Raw genomic sequence first — 18,081 nt, forward strand, 5'->3', positions numbered from 1 at the left:
ACGAGCGCGGTTAAACATTAATGGGGAAAGATATTCAAAGGTTTCTGCCACGTGTTCAGGGGGATCGATCATGAAACTTTTTCTCTAGGGCGGAAACGTGAAAAGTGAAAATCTTTACTATTGAAGTGAATGGAGAAATTTTTCACTTTTCACGTTTCCCCTTTAGGGAAAAAGTTTCATAATCGACCCATTATATGTTCTAAGACTTCACTATTCTCCACTATTTTAGTTTTAACACATTTCTGATTGGCTGACCACTGCTTATCCTCGGGAATGCTTTACCTTTCTTATAGTGTTTTTCACTGGAAGTGCACTGAATGTGCATTTGCTGCAGGTAATTGGGCGTTTCCGTTGGCACCGTCATCGCGCAAATCGAAACGTCCAATTGCCAGCGACGAGTGCACACTCAGTGCGCACTAGTTTTCCCAGTGAAAAACGCTATTCCGTTTGTTTTCTGTTTCTGAACTGTCCCTCAATTAGTGTGCACTTAAAATGAAATAAATATATATTTGAAAGTTAGTGAAAGCAAGAAGAAACGTTCCAGTGCAATCTAGTGCAGGAATAGAAAACAAGCCTATTAGGCCTGTTCGTGTTGCTGCCCTTTTTGAATTAATTTCTTTGTCGTCTCTCTTTTTCTTACAATCGAATATATATTTATCTCATCTCGAGTGCAAACATTTTTGGGGATTTCAAGCAACTCGAACAGACCTATTGGTTGTGTTCCGATATTAACTGCCAGTACTGAAAATGTATAGTATATGTGACGTGAACTATAAATTTTCAGTACTGACAGTAAAAACGGAACACAGCCATTATTACACCTTGAGCAGTGAGTTTCTTTACATATGTTGTTTGTTTTCTGTTCCTGAACTCTCTGAATTAGTGTACATACACTTAAAATGAAATAGATAGATGTTTGAAAGTTAGCGAAAGTAAGAAGGAACGTTCCAGTGCAGTCTAGTGCAGGAACAGAAAACAAGCCTATGTTCTGTGGCTTTACGAAACACATTTGTTGTGTTTGTAAATATAATGTTAAAAACCTTTTTAGACGAAACTTAACAATTCATCAGTATTTATAAGTGATCGACAAATAATAAAAAACGGTATGTATTTTTTTTTTCATTATTAAAAATTATGAGATAATTAGTACTTTAACTGAACGTTGTCCTCAGCGAAAAGTTCTGCATAACCTATATATTTCGGTAATTATATAGAATACCAGCCTCATCTCAAATTTTGATAAAAATTTACTTATTTGATTCATTTTCACTCAAAAAAGAAAGAAAAACGAAAGAATCTGACAGAAAAAAGCGGCGGTCTTCCTCACGAAGAGAGTTATTAAGCGTTAAAGTTCGAGACTTTAGAGGTTAAAATATCTGTCATACAATCGCGTACTAAGCGGTTATAACAAATTAACTCTCTGTTTTAAAACACAAATATTCTGCTTTAAAAACAAATTCTCTGCTTTTAGACTACATAAAAAATTATATAAAAAAATAATTTGCATTTTTAAAGCAGAGCATTTGTGTTTTTAAATTCCCTGTTTTAAAACATCAATTCTCTGCTTTAAAAACAAATTCTCTACTTTCAAAATGCAAACTATTTCCTTATATAATTTTTGTGATCTTCAAGCAGAGAATTTGTGTTTTGAAGCAGAGAATATTTATTTTTAGGAATTAATTGCACACGTAACCACAGTGCAGACTTATTTTATAAAACATTTATATTTATGGAAAATAAATATATATGTATGTGTATGTGTGTTTGTGTGTGTGTATATGTATATGTATATGTAGCACAATATTTGTAAAAATAGTAGTAAAAATTAATAAAACAGGAATTGAATATAACCTATGTGAGTCAGCTCAGGTTGTTTGTGTGCCAAATTAACAAATTACAAGGACATACATTAAACGCTATTAATCGATCTGTTTTTTTTAAGTAGAATAGACATACGTTTCGACTCAAGATTTTGAATCCTTAATGCGTCGATAGTTATACAAGAATTTCATAGTAATACATTCAGCAATTAATACATTTTTTAATCTAATATGATTTGCTGCTTAACAACAAGTATGGAAAGTGTAACTACAAAGAAACTAATATATGTTGCTGAATGCCGAAAAAGGTGTATTGAACATGAAAAAAACAAATAAGTTTTTCAACAATGTTGAGATACTTGATTTAAATTTGTCATAAGATCTAGTATTTTAGTAAAAATCTACAAGATTGTAACGTATTTCCTAATTATATTCCTTCCTTCAGTATGTGCACAAAGTGCATAGTGTATCAGTATAACAGATATCTTAATCTTTAAAGTCTCAAACTTTAATGCTTTATAATTAGTTTTGCGAGTCAGACCTCTGCTTTTTTCTGCCAGTTTCTTTTGTTTTGAGTGAAAATGCATCAAATGAGTATATTTTTATCAAAATTTGAGGTGGGGTGGGTATTCTATATAATAATACCTACATTTCAACAATATTGTCGAAGTTTTTGACATTTTAATATATTATATGCATTGATGTACAATATATTGTATATGTACTTATTATTATTATTATTATTATTATTATTATTATTATATACATGAATGTAAAATTATTTTAATGTTATCTATACATAATAAGATGATTTTAAATATGAGAACCAGCTAAAAGAATATCAGTCATATAATAAAAAATTTAGTAACATGAGTATTATATAATTTTCTTCAGTTTTCTTATATAATGAAAATTTTTACAGCGGTGTATCAAATCTAACTTTACATACTCCAATGTCAGAATCGGAAAATTCAAACACATTGGAATGGACACGCCCCGATCAAGTGATGCAACTGCATCGTATGAAATTAAAGAAACGCGCACTTCAAGCACGTATAAAGAAAACTATCATTATTGACACTCGACAAACTACTACGAATTTAGATACGCTTAACTCTAGTAGTAATATACTGAAACATATATCTTACTGTCAGAAGCGTAAGAATCCTTTTGCCATTAATGAAACATGTAAGAAACAAAAAGATATAACCTCAGCTGGATTAGAGATTAGTAATGACAACACATTGTTCGAATTGTTAAATATTGAAGTTCAACGAGAAAAATCAACAGATACATCTATAAAGGATTCTTTAACTTTTGCTAATGTTCTTTCAAAATTGGATTCAACTAGTCACACTCCAGATTTCTCAAAAGGCACAAAGTATATTCCTATAGATTGGACATTGAAAACTATAATAAAATTTATGTCACCAAAGCCTTTTCCATGGAATGGTAAGCTCAAGACAAGTGAAGAAGCATCAGGTACCACAGGATTTGTGAGATGTTTAAATATTGGAGAGAAAGAGACAACTTTGGACACTAGTCCAAATGCAAGGTTGATTTTTTTGTCACTAGACCATATTTAAAGGGTTTCTTACAAAAATTAAATAAGTTCGAAAAATTAAATTTTCAGGAAATAAAGAATGTTTTATCTTTAAGTTGTTTATTGTATAAATATGATAATTTTTTTCTAGACATATAATAAGTAAAAGAACAAAAAAAAGTTGTAGGCTTTGAATAATATTTCGAGGATTCATTTAAAAGAAGAAAAGAAAAAATCTTTGGACTTGTTTGATTTTTGCCAGAAATTTCTATTTATATATCTATTTATTCATAATATTTTAGATTTATCTTTTTTATAACATTAAAGATGTACTTTTCTCAAAAATTACATTCTATTTATAAATATTGTTTTGTTAATAATTTTGCAATAAACAACGAGCGACAGAAAAGTTCAATGATCTTGATCTTCAAGAAGATCCAACAATTAAGATCTGAGGTTTTTGCAGTTGACTACGTAAAGAGAGATTTTATTTTGTTTTGTTATTTAGAATAATTCACCCAGCAAACAAAAATGAAATGGGTATAAATGAATTCATTTGAACATTTCAAATTTGCGCTTCAAATTTTTAAAATTTATTGTATTTGAATCCAAAAGTAATATAATATGAATATAAATACATCCAAATTCACACTCAACATGATGAATAGCTCATTTCGTATCTCAATTTGAATCCAAGAATAACATAATGGGCACATGAATCCATCTGATTTCAAATTGATGAATAACACATTTTGTATTTGAATCCATTTGAATCCAAAAATACTTTGAGATAAAAATACTTAAAACGCAAACATAAATAAATTAAACTGACATGCAATTTTCAATTTATTTGAATTTATTTTTATTTGCAGGATAATTAACTATTTAAAAAATTATGTCTTTATGATAATTAATGCAATTCTTCAAAATTTTAACTTATTTTAACCTTAACGCAATTTTTTATTTATGTAACTTTTAACATAACTAAAACTTAATTTTAGTTTTTTTAAAAGTTGCATGACCAATAATTTAATTAAGCTATTTATTTTAATTTAATTAAAAAATATATATTAACTCATCCAACTTTGGCTTTTTTCAAGTTTGATAATAATGCTCATTAAATGTTCTGATATAGGTTTCATCAATGCTGCTTAATATGGCAACATCCATCTTTACCATGGTTAGAGTTATTCCCTCGCTTTGCTGGCAAAGTGAGTGCATCTCTCGTCAATAACTCATCAATAGTAAATAATCAAAATATGAAAGATGCATTGTATCGAGAATGGTGTGACAGCTTCAGATCTTTGTTTCATTTATTGCGAGTGAGGCAGTGTCCATACTTTTATGTGTGCGCGAACACATTTACAGTGCTCTTCCGTGCTGCCGGTATTTGTGGATTATCGGAGATTCATGCTCTTGTCACACCTACAACACGAGGATTCCGCCAGTCATTAAAACAAGAAGGTAAGGAACAAGTGAATTCTGTTTATTTATTAGGGTCAGTCGAATGAAAACGAAACAGGCTGTATAACGAGCATGGCGAGGACGTTGGTAATCCTTTTCGGTATGTTTATGGACGTGTCCTCTATTGGGAATTAGGGGAGAACGGTGTGAGTGTTCACCGCTGTGTCATTTGTTTGTTAAGCTATGGGCACATGATGCGATTTTTTTTTCTAGATTGCATGCGAGGCATTTTATTAGCAGTCATGCTGGTGATGCTGCTAGAAATATGGCGTATTACGTGCTACTATGCGTCCTAATATGCTGGTTTTTAGTGACAGATCCGTTACTATTTTTCCTGCGAGATTTGCTGCTAACAAAGTAAGTACATGAAGAATTGAGTTAGAATACAGATATTCTTACAGTATATACTTAATATTTAAAATAAGTAATATATTACTTTAATTACTACCTATTTAATACTGTTAGTATTATATTTCTGTAAGAATATCTGTATTCTAACCCAATTCTTTACTTGGCAGCAAATCTCGCAGAAAAAATAGTAACAGATGTCATTGAAAACCAGCATGTTAGCACGCATAGTAGCACGCAGCCCCCTCTTTCTTCTTCTTCTTAGACAATTTGGCACCCGTTTCTGTTTCACTAAGTCAGGAACGTTAAGGCCATTCCTCGAATAAAAGGGATGCAAATTCCCTGTGTGCTTCAGATCAAGATTTAGTTCCAGAAAAAAAAATGAAATACAAAGTCTTTATGAGTAAACAAAATCGAAGTTATAACTAAAACAGCTAATTGCCGATTGTGATGCAATCGGCGAATTCAAAATATTTCCGGTAATGGACGAACATGTTCGCACACGTTCGATGCCCCAAACGGACTGCAGCCCCCTCCGACTCTTGTATATTTCCCATGTGCTACCGCGTTCCGTTAATGACCAAAAAGTTGTAAATGGCGATATTATCTAGTTGGCCGATGAGTGAGCGGGTCCCAACCGGCTAACCACGGATTGATGAAGTTCACGAGGATTAAATTAATAGTAAAGAAAATTTATTTTGCATATGCTAAAACAAAAAAATGAAACGTATAGTTGTCGGTTGCGATATTATTGAATCAAATGCATTAACTTTCCCTTGTAAAGTTCATAAAATGGATGTAATTTCTTATATTGTTTATTATTATTTACACATAAAATTAACACAATATTGTTGCAATTTAAATAATAATAAAAAAGAACGTATAAAAAGAATGTATAAAAAAAATTTCCAAATTTTGTAAAATATGAAAGGTTAATTATAATAAAATTATTTTTTATATTTTATTGTATTCCCAGATAGTACAGAGAGTTAAAAAGAAATTCAAAAAGAATTAATAAATCGTACATCATCAATTTTAATGCATTTCCAGATGAGAAAAGAATTCTTTCTCTGAGCTTTTCAGAAAATTTCTTTTGCATCGTTAACGTTACGTAGTTCAATCTTTTGTATAAAGTAATTTATATATTATATGTTATACTCAAAATAACATAACGATAAAGATACCGCTCTTAAAAGTTACGAAGTCGATCCCACACAAAATAAGAAAATAATATACTCTTACCACGGACCCACCAGCCAATTAGATAATATCGCCTATAACTTTTTGGTCATTAATGGAACGGATAAAAGCTTGAGTCGGAGGGGGCTGGTAGCACACAATACGCCATATTTCTAGCAGCATCGCCAGTATGACTCGCATGCGTTCTAGCAAAAAAAAAATCGCATCGTATGCCTATAGCTTTAGACGTGCTCGAAGTCAGCGCATCGTGTGTGCGTTTGACATCACTATGGAGGCCGAGAAAGAAGAACAGCGAGGTGTAGTGCGGTTTTTAACTGCGGAAGGGGTGTCAGGAAGTGCAATTCATGTTCAAATGTCTGCTGTGCATGGCGAACACAATATGTCACGTGCGCGTGTGTTTACATGGAATAAATGATTTTCTCGAATTCGTTTATTCCACGCAAACACACGCGCACGTGACGTACTTTGTTCGTCATGCACAGCAGACATTTTGGGCATGAATTGCACTTCCTGACAGCCCTTTCGCAGTTAAAAATCGCACTACATCTCGCTGTTCTTCTTTCCCGGCCTCCATATGATGACGCACACACGCGTTGATCTCACTTCGAGCACGTTTAACAAAAGGCTTGTTTTCTATTCCTGCACTAAACTACACTGGAACGTTCTTTCTTGCTTTCACTAACTTTCAAATATATATCTATTTCATTTTAAGTGCACACTAATTCATGGGGTTCAGGAACAGAAAACAAACGGAAACAAACGACACAGCGGTGAACATTTGCGCCGTTCTCCCCTAATTCCCAACAGAGGACTATAAACACACCGAAAAGGGTTACGAACATTCGCTCCATGCTCGTTATACAGACTGTCTCGTTTTCATTTGACTGACCCTAATACTTTTAGGAATATAGGTTAAATAACTCAATTACTGATAATGTCCTAAATATTGATATTTTGATCTTGTTGCTTAAATTTTTTTTTAAATATATAAATTTAATTTTACTTTAATTTCTAAGGTATCTGTTTATAGTCGTAACATTTCGTTAAAAATAAAACATTAATCTCGCAATTAAAAAAAAAAGTTTAATTTAAAAAATCTCAATTTTAGTATGAACCATATTCGTTCTTACTAAGAAAAAGATATGAGAAAAGGCAGTTACAGAAATAAGTAACTTTAGGTTGAAATTAACAAAAAAATATTACTGAAACTGTTTTATTTAATATAAAATTGAAAATGAGTAAAAAAGAAGAAAAATATTAAATTATGTGTATATAAGTATGCAGGGTATATAAAAAGTTTTAGACCACTTGAATATCTTAAAAAATTAGCATTTAAAAAAGTGTCAAAACACTAAAATGAAGTTATTTTTCATTAAGTATTTTCCAAGTTTCATAATTTGTCTCATGGCTTGAAAATTACAGTACATTGTAACTTTTAAGCCTCATAACTCGGAAAGTATTTAATTAAAAATTGCTTCATTGTAAAGTTTTGAAAAGTTTTTGAGATCAACTGCAAGAAAATGCAATAAAAAATACAAAGTATTGGAACTGCTTAATATTTCGAAAACTAAGTATTTCCAAAGAAATGTTTCATACAAAAGTGATAGAAAGTAATGCAGTAGACAAAAATATTAGCGTGACCTTGGCTGGCACTATTTAAATTAAAACGTAAAAAAAGTTTTGTAATTTTTAAATAAAAATTCCTATTTTTTATTGCATTTATTGACAATCGAACTTGAGAGCTTTTCAAAACACTATAATAGTTATTTTTTATTAAATACTTTTCAAATTAGACTTTAATAATTATGCTTCGCGCAGTTCGTATATTCGTTGGACTGGAGATTGTAAAAATTATTATTCAGCACTTCCACTGCAATCAACATAGACTTTCTTACCTTTATATTATTATTTAACGTTTAACTTTTTAACTAGTCACCCTATTCTGCTTTAAAATATTAATTGTGTCTATTTTAATATATTTCAGAAATAGAATACTCTATGCCTTTAAGGAAGGATTCGAAGAGACAATCTGATGTGACAGATTCTGATTCTAAGACTGCAGATGCTATTTCTACTAATACTGTGGATTGTCAGCGAGAGAATGACAATTACGAAGAAGATGATGATGATGATGAAACTCAAGATGCATGGCTAGAGAGTCTTGGAGTAGAAAATTCAGAAATTAAGAAAATTAATCATAACTCACAGGTGTATATGTATAAAAATGTGCACTCTCTGAATTTATCTTAACATCGGCTCATTCTAGGCGAGAATGACTTTGGAGAAAGAAAACGAAATGGATAGCTTGAGACAATCCCTTGTATTCGTAAAAGGTGTGGAGACGCAGGCATTGTTTAACTTTTTAATTAATTGTAAATCGGCTATTGCGGTGACTGGTGCATTAGCCGGTATTCCTCCTACGCTCTTGGCTCCAACGGCTTTCCATGGTGCCACGTTAAAACCGCTTAAGGTATTACGTAAGATAAGGTAGTATAATTTCGACCGTGGTACAATTGAGCAAAATAAATTTTTCAAGGTTTTCGAGGTTCAAATTTGATAATTCTAATTTTATTGCATAATGTCAATAAAATAATTTTATTTTGTTAGTCTCATTGTGTAAAAATTATACGGAAAGCAGTTCTTTTTATTTGAGGGTTTAATTTCGAATATTACATGAAATGTTTAGATGCAAATCTGAGCAGTACAATAGTTTAATATTAATATTATTTACCTTTTAATCTATTCCCCTTCTGTCATCACAAAATGTAGTTGCTAAAAAAGGAACCGGTTTATTTGTGGGAAATACCAGTGATACAATTGTATTATGCTATATTCAAAATGTTACTTATTACGGTATATTTTCGAAATCTATTAAAATAAAACAAATTACCACTTTGATCACATCAACAGTAATTTTTTTATATTCATGTTTAAATAATTTAGATTACAAACTTTCTACACTAAAATTTAAATGTTTGATTGCATTTGTGTTTACAAAAATAAAAATATATGTTAAGAGTTTGAAATTGTACCACTTTACCTTAATAAAGAACACAATTCATTGTTATTACATTACGATAGCATTTTTCATCCATGAAAAACTTTATATGTTTGTGAGAGTGGAGATAAAATCTAGCATAGAAATGGATTTCTTTTCGTGTGATCAAGTTATTTGCAATTTTTATGCATTTGAAGTTTAAGTAGGTTACTTTTGCCTTGATACAATATGAAATTTTACGATTATCTAAAACTCACAATTTCCATATTTAAAATTGATTACTGAATACGAAAATAATAAAATTAAAGTATTTAGAGAAAAGTAAGATGATGAAAGATCACATCTTTTTTATTAATAAAAGCAGTGATTACACATTTTTTTCGTTAATATTCACTTTAATTTTTATATTTTTAAATTCGACGACTAATTTTATATGAATTTTATATACAATATTATTTTCATTATTGCAAATTTCATCTTGCAATCGAAACAACTTTTTCTAAACTTTACTGTATACATAAAAATTTCAAATAATTTAATCTTACGGAACGAATCACATTTTTGTGCTAAATTTCGTCTTTACTTACATGTACATATCGAATTTTTTGTAGAAAAAAAATTATTTTGTTACGTTATTATATAAAAAAAATTATTTTTGTTGTATTATAAAATCTTGTTCTAGTAAAAAAATACACAACTGTATTTTTTTTTTAATGACAAAGGTTCGAGAAAGCGTAGTGCGCGATAATAACGACAAATACTATTCTCTCGAATTGAAAGGACCCCTTTTACCGCATGTACTGCCTTCTCTCTGTCATTTGATGAAATCCAGTCAATTGGAACAATATTCGGCAAGCTGCGCGCAGTTGGCCTCGACAACTTCTTTTTCTGCTGCGAAGCACGGTAAGGTTACGCGAATACATATGACAAAGAGCAAAAATATTTGTATTTGTATTTCTAGGCCATGCGATTGTCACAAAAGGAGAAGATCATGATACCATGATATTACCTAACATTTTTGGGCAAGAAAATCTAACCGATTGTGGATTCAACGAAGAATTATTGAGCCATTTTTGCAGTCCCGACCCAGCCAGGATAGAAATCTTAGATAGTCTCAAGTTTTTTAACGGACTATATACATGGTCGTGACCATAATAATATGTATAGTTTCAAAATAACTATGGCACCTTTAAGTATAGATCTTTGTACTCATAAGAATTAATTTTAAAAGAAAGTAGTCAACATTTCTTGTCTTCAGCAATATTAAATTGCTGACGGCATGTAACATCCAATAACGAAATATTGTTATGTTTATAAAAATAAAAAGGTGTCTAATGTTATATCTAATATAATGACCCAAATAACAAAGTGCCTAAACAAAGTCACGCAAATTTGATTGCTTATGATGTTGATAAATTGTCTTATATCTGTCTTAAACAATTTCGAATATACCGATATTAAAACAGCATTCGGACAATAATGTACATGTGTCTTGCCAGCAATTTAATAACAAAGTAGCAGCATCATAGTTCCTCTGCATTGTCAACAATATAATAGTTGTGTGATTTTTTAAATTATTATGACATAACGTCAACAGTACAAATTTTAATGATGGTTTCAAAATTGTTGGCATATCGCTGAAAAATTGCTATCTAAAGTTGTCATATTATGAAGGTATATGTTTGCCAACAAATGTGAATTCATTTACTGCAATGATTCTGATAGCAACACATGTAATTGTGGGCAACACGCCATTAACAATATAGACACGTTGGTAATTACATTTGTGCACAATTCACTATTGTAAACTTTATATTTTTATTAACGTGTAATTTAATGTGTTGTAATTTAAATTACAAGATGTATACTAATATATCATATAAAATAGGAACTGTGAACATTATCGACATCTGATAAAGTTTTTATTTAAACTGACATAATATTGCAGTCGCCTTGACAAAACTTTAAATTACAAATATATTTTATTTTTTACCACAATATAGATTCTGTTTCATTTAACTGGTACGTTTATGTACAAAATCAAATATTGTTTTTGCCATTTTATTATATGTATATCGTGTGTGCATGCATTTAAAATAAAAAAGAAAGAAGGAATGAGACCACGATTATAACAAACTAATTTAGTTCGCGATTTAATCACGGTTGCTTTTCATGTAGGAAGAACAATTGCGTTGTTAATTTAAAAGTTTCAACGTTTTTAAAATAAATAATAATGGAATACAGTATCAATGATAGTGATAGTAACATTATCATTAAGAACTGTTCAAGAACCCCGGGAATGAAATAGGTAGGGTCCGCACAACGGATAGACTGCCCCTAAAAATAACGAATCGATATTCGCCCGCTGCCCCCAAATCAGTCGCCGCACTCGCCTGGGTCACCGAGAGAGAGAGAAAGAGAGAGTAAGAGTGAGTGAGTGAGAGAGTCCATAATACGAAAAATCAATTCGTTCATTACGTCGAGATGCATTTCTTTTTCTCATGTGAATTATGCAATAATTCTCGATCATTTGCTTGTACGTCGCAATTACGGTTGGTAAATATACCGTCTAGTTTTACCGACAAATATTGTCGAAAGAACATTGTCCCGTTAGTGGCAGTGGTGCGTCGACAAAGCGATCCATTTGCCGCGTCAATGCGATGTGCGAGGCATGGCTGTGAATAACACGCGCCGGGAGATTACGTCAGGGTTCGTCGCCGTATTGCAACACCGCTGCGCCATGTCGAGCGAAGACGATTTCGCATTTTAAAGTCTTCTCGATGCAGCTCGAGTTATACGAGCGCGCCATTTCCATGAGTGTTTTACTTTTGATACTATCCTCGCCTTTTTCTCTCTTCCCTTTCTATGTGAACAAATTGCTCACGAGAGATGGATATCTTGTTTAATTGTACGATACAAACAGAATTCGAAGGCGCTTACGGGAAATCAACTATATGCCTGGTTCGAGTTCGATACAGGTTTGAACTTCGAAAGAGAGTGTTTCAGATGAAGCATCGTGTTTAGGATTAGGTTTAGGTTCATAATAGGATAGAATGTGTAGAGCTGTATTACAAAACTGTACTCTAAATGAAGAGCACAAGATAGTAGAAGTCAGAGTAAGTTTCTACGCGCCAAATAAATTTGAAACAAATTAGACATTTTGCGTGAAATATAATTGTGTAAGTTTGAAGGAAAAATTACAGTCTTAAGTTTTAACTCAATCAATCAGATTAATATTTAAAATATCTTGTGATAATTATTAAAATAGATATAAAGAAAAGGAGGAAGTTGTAAAATACGATTTTGTTTTTTGACATTAACTCAATAAATACTAACACGACACAATTCTAACCAACATCCATTTATTAACCATAAAGTTTTACCAATCACCCTATAGGTAGAAATTCATTTGATATATAGAAGAAACGTAATTTACAATTACTAAAGGGGGAAAAAGGATGCGTTTGGTGGAATAAAAGGGAGATCATGGAATATTATATAATGTCATGAAAGGCACTTTTATTTTATTTATAAAAAAAACATAAATCAATGACCTTTTATAACTTTTACACACAAATATAACAAAACAAGGTTTACAAACATATTATAAAATATATTTTATCAAAAACAATTTTTTGTTAATTTTTTCAGCTTGAAAATCTTTTTTTAAATAAAACTTAAAATCTTTAAAAATAATTTACTTCTAATAAATATTGTAACACATCTACAATGAGATAGTAAAGTCGCAAGAGAGATGGCACTTGGCGGACGACCATAATCGACAATCACAACTTACATGTAACATGACTGCAGAATTTATGCATTCATTACGACACGTATTAAATTCAATAACATTATTTGACCTTCACATTTAAGGCCTTCAAGTTAGACTAAAATAAAACAAATTAATACATAATATACCTTTCTAAAGTACGTAGAATGTATACATCTATAAAAATTTCTGCTTCCTGCAAAACTGAAATTCACCTTTAATTAAAGCACAGCGAACACTAATGCACCTGCAACCACCCTGTAACCCCAATGTCTAAATAGACTCTAATGAAGTAATTTTAACGGTTGCTCGTAGAATTCAACACGAATTATACGAGATATGATATTTCATCATCCTAGATTCCATGACCGCCGTTCTTCCTGTGTGCGTGCGTGCGTGCGTGCGTGCGTGCGTGCGTGCGTGCGTGCGTGCGTGCGTGCGTGCGTGCGTGCGTGCGTGCGTGCGTGCGTGCGTGCGTGCGTGCGTGCGTGCGTGCGTGCGTGCGTGCGTGCGTGCGTGCGTGCGTGCGTGCGTGCGTGCGTGCGTGCGTGCGTGCGTGCGTGCGTGCGTGCGCGTGCGTGCGTGCGTGCGTGCGTGCGTGCGTGCGTGCGTGCGTGCGTGCGTGCGTGCGTGCGTGCGTGCGTGCGTGCGTGCGTGCGTGCGTGCGTGCGTGGCGTGCGTGCGTGCGTGCGTGCGTGCGTGCGTGCGTGCGTGCGTGCGTGCGTGCGTGCGTGCGTGCGTGCGTGCGTGCGTGCGTGCGTGCGTGCGTGCGTGCGTGCGTGCGTGCGTGCGTGCGTGCGTGCGTGCGTGCGTGCGTGCGTGCGTGCGTGCGTGCGTGCGTGCGTGCGTGCGTGCGTGCGTGCGCGCGCGCATGTCAGTATAAATAATACTATTAAAATTTAATAGTACAGGATGATTACGCATATTATCGAGAGTGTAATTAATTACTGTTTTGTGGTTGATTAAGATTAAATTATGAGTACTATGTAAATATTATAAGCATAAGTTTTAATACAAAATATTAAACATAAGTATTTATAATACATAAAAAATCACTTTCGAATTAGCACGCTTTTTCCAAGATCTATTCCTTCAATCTACTTCAGAAACAGGGTTGTAAAAGTTAACTTATTTATGTACAATTGATTGTGTTCAACAAATATAATGGTTGAATAAGTACTTAAAAGTTATTGTTTGTGATTGTATTAGGCTTTTAGGTCGTAACTATTTACTACAAGTTTTGGAACAAATAGGCTTCATCTATATAGTATTATGTTGCTTCGTGTTTTGAAATAACGTCATTAATATCAAATTGGATTAAAAATTCACTGTACTCGAAAGTACTATTGTAGTCATAATCGTAAGGTCATAAGCAAATCAAACCATCATAATCAAAAGTGCAGTTTTATATTTTAAAATGCTTGATTATGTTTAGTCGATATGTTCACGGTCTTATAATTACGACTACAATTTTTTGTGATGGCCTTTAACTTTTTTGTGGCACATAAAAAACTTATTTTCAAAAATGCGTTAACCATATTATGGTGTAGACCATGGAGGTAATTTTTTATCTCCGTGGTGTAGACAATATACTCCTATGTCAATGCAGAAATGAAAATAATATCAGACCTTCTGCTCTTATTTAGTAATTGATTTGATCTATCAACAGTCAATTAAAATTTGGATACAAAAATAAATTATATGCACATGGCGTAAACTTAGAACAAAATTTAATATTGCAAAAAAATTGAATAATTTTATATAAAAAATGCGTATGAGAAACAATCAAAGTTGACTACCTTTTCAGAAAAAAATGTTATTATCCAATAAAACAATTATTATTATGTATGAAAAAAAATGGTCAAATTTATTTAAAATAGAATGTATAATAACGAACACAGGTTACTACAAAATATTTTGGAAAATTTCTTAATTTTCATATTTGTGATTTGTTGCAGCTGTATATGATCATCTGCCGATTAATATCATATTAAAATTTTACACCATAGGAAAACATTTTAACAATATATTGTTTAATTTTAAGAACATTTGTAAATAATTTTGAGATTTTCACTAATGAGGAAAATATTGTTGATAAGAGATACTCAAATATTTTAAGCAATGCAGATGTGAGACAAAATAAAGATGTATGAATCTGAAGCTATTAATGTAGAAATAAATAAAGAAGAGAAAAACAAGATAAAATTAAATACGTATCACAATAAAAAAGTTTCCTTAGTATTCTTTATTATATACAACTTTTCATTATTTTTATATACGTAAAATTTATTTATATTACGTAAATTCAAGATTTCTTCTACGAAAAGCACTTCAAAAATCTATTATTTTGTGTATTTTAAAAACATGTTCTTAAACTCTTATTATTACAATCACTTTGTAATGTTAGATTTAAATAGTTATACTCTAACTGAAGCAGAAATAAGTTTATTGACTGATTTAGAAGAAACTGTAATTAGCGATGTAATTAATCAAGAAGATCTTAACTATATTTTCACAATGGATATATGGCTCACAGCATAGAGTGTAGTTATTTACAACTAGGAGTATCCATGAAACAAATTTTTCGGATAATACAGATGATTGCTTCGTTTTTTACTCCAAAGGAAATTGTATATATCCAAGTTACATTTCCGAAAAGTCGGTTTAATCATAAAAGAATTTTCTAATTTTTATAGTACTTTTTTCAAAAGTTTATATTTCTAAAAATAGCCAATAAAAATAGGTAACTACATAAAGAATGAAATTCAGCTACTGCGTGAAATTTTACTGTTTAATTCAAACATAAGATTATGACGAGTAAATAACACGATTTCTAATAGTAATAAATAGGAAAAGACGTATAAAATTACAAATAAAAGTAGAAAAAAGTTATTAAACGTTACATACTGTTAATTATAATTTAAATGTTATATAAAAACCTTTAGTAACATACATATTAATCCTTAACTGCACTATAAATATATCCCATCGCACACAATTACGCAAATATTTTTCGTGTAGCTCATTTATTATTTGATTATTTATAAAAGAAATGTTCTAAAATTACCGTTGCTAAGAATTAAAAAAAAGTCTTTATTATATATAATATACACACACACACACACACACACACACACACACACACACACACACACACACACACACACACACACACACACACACACACACACACACACACACACACACACACACACACACTTAGAGCCAACAAACTTTATTTTCTATTATATTTGTTATATTTTCATAACGATTATTTTCGGAACGTTTAATTATTACATCATTCTAAAAAAACACTAACTTTTTATCTTTTATTTAAGTTAAAACTCTTAACAAAATTATCCCATGAATTTAGTTGCGTATGCCAGATTTGGTTAATATAGTTGAAGATTAAAATGTTATGTTATAATATTATATATGTTATAATAAATTAATATTTTAATATTAAAATGGTGTTATAATTTATTTTACGTTACTATGCTTCATTATTACTACTTTAACACTTAAGCCTAATACACAATAAAAAATACAGACAATACAGGAAGTTAGTATCCAACAGCTAATCGGTCAAAAATGGATCTTGGTACTTAACAATTTTCTAGGTAAATTTCTTTACAGTTTTCGGAATAGTAGGGATTGTAAAGATGTAGACATAAAAATTAATAAATTGACTAGCAATTTAATTTGTGATATTATATTACTATTTAACAACTATATTTTGAAGTCCAGCGCAACCGCCAAACATGTGGTACACAGTTTGAAGGAACAATAAATGTACATAAATTAACATAGATAATTATTATTGAACATTAAGAATCGTTTTTTATCGATTAGCTTTTTTCAATTTAAAATTATTAAATAAAATGTACAATATTTTTTACACATACATTTCACATCGTAGAAAAATTGAAAGTTGCGCTGCGGTCTGTTTTATGTCTACACGGGCCGGTATTCATAGTCGATTCTTATTTCAAGATTGTCTTAAGTAATAGCTTAAGATGCTAATACGGCTTTCTGATTGGTTAATGACATCTTAAGAGTATGCTTAAATATAAGAATCGACTATGAATACCGGCCTAGATTTGTTACTTAAACGCAACGAAAATAACTCACAGAATAATTAAAGGCCATAACACGAGCACGAAACTATTGTGAAAATAACTCATTTTTGAAACAACTCGTAATGGGCACTAGAAAACGGGTAAAAATGGATCCTGCGAAAAACATTAAAAAAAACTTGATTATTCTAAAATCTGAATTTCATTTGGAAAATGTGTATTTAATAAGACTGGAAGAGTGTCGTGTATTATAAGTTCGTTTCAAAGACCGTTATGAATTAATTCGGACAAATACTGCGCTCAATTGCACAAACTGAATAAAGTCATTGCGTAAAACGCCCAGAACTAGTGAACAGAAAGAGTGTTTATTCTATCAGGATGCTGCTCAGATGAGTTTCTTTAACCTCCTAGAAAAAAATATTACCTTTATTAAAGTAATATTAATTTATAAAATATTAACCACTTTACTGGGACATAATATCATACGCAGCATATTCACTAGTTATTGTTTCTTTGAATTATTACTTGTTCTAATCCTTACAGAACTTTCTTAATGATAAGACGTTCACTTCTTTAAAGAACTGAAAAAACTTATATATACCTTCTAGTTTTTCTGTGAAAATGCTCACACTTTACACGCGAGGAATTTTGCAACTGCCCGAAAGATGGCAAAAGGTTATACGAAACAGCATCCATTACATCATTGATTGAAGCTGTTTTTAAATATGAATAAGTTTGCTACAATTTTAAACTGAAAATACGACATTACTTTCATTCTAACTGAAGAGCTTGCTCCTATTTTGACTCTAGCGATGTCTCAATTTTTTTTTTTTTTTATGTTTTTAGCGTAAAAATAGATT

The 18,081-nt window shown here is 31.3% G+C and overlaps 1 protein-coding gene across 3 annotated transcripts; it reads left to right on the forward strand.

Moving 5' to 3' along the window:
- Nucleotides 1–760: 760 nt before the first annotated feature.
- On the forward strand, nt 761–12,718 carry LOC105203492 (protein downstream neighbor of son homolog). 3 transcript variants are annotated; one of them, XM_026140790.2, is made up of 8 exons: nt 761–829; nt 1,049–1,103; nt 2,743–3,375; nt 4,499–4,827; nt 8,360–8,583; nt 8,642–8,845; nt 10,096–10,276; nt 10,335–12,718. In XM_026140790.2, exons 3-8 carry the CDS (start codon nt 2,774–2,776, stop codon nt 10,520–10,522), a joined length of 1,728 nt encoding a protein of 575 aa, XP_025996575.1. In that variant the 5' UTR covers nt 761–829; nt 1,049–1,103; nt 2,743–2,773; the 3' UTR covers nt 10,523–12,718. The 3 variants fall into 3 exon arrangements, 2 of the variants coding, with proteins under 2 accessions (XP_025996575.1, XP_011170593.1); XR_003269445.2 differs by lacking the exon at nt 761–829 and having other exon boundaries at nt 836–1,103; nt 10,154–10,276; XM_011172291.3 differs by lacking the exon at nt 761–829 and having other exon boundaries at nt 836–1,103.
- Nucleotides 12,719–18,081: the final 5,363 nt, after the last annotated feature.

This window comes from Solenopsis invicta, chromosome 12, assembly GCF_016802725.1.
Source record: "Solenopsis invicta isolate M01_SB chromosome 12, UNIL_Sinv_3.0, whole genome shotgun sequence".
NCBI classification, from domain to species: Eukaryota; Metazoa; Arthropoda; class Insecta; order Hymenoptera; family Formicidae; genus Solenopsis; species Solenopsis invicta.

Excerpts from the sequence above, each read along its gene's own strand:
- LOC105203492 (XM_026140790.2), top strand. The coding sequence starts at position 2,774 with ATGTCAGAATCGGAAAATTCAAACACATTGGAATGGACACGCCCCGAT. Across the intron at positions 3,376-4,498 it reads GACACTAGTCCAAATGCAAG|GTTTCATCAATGCTGCTTAA; the intron begins GTTGATTTTTTT and ends GTTCTGATATAG. Across the intron at positions 8,584-8,641 it reads AAATTAATCATAACTCACAG|GCGAGAATGACTTTGGAGAA; the intron begins GTGTATATGTAT and ends GGCTCATTCTAG.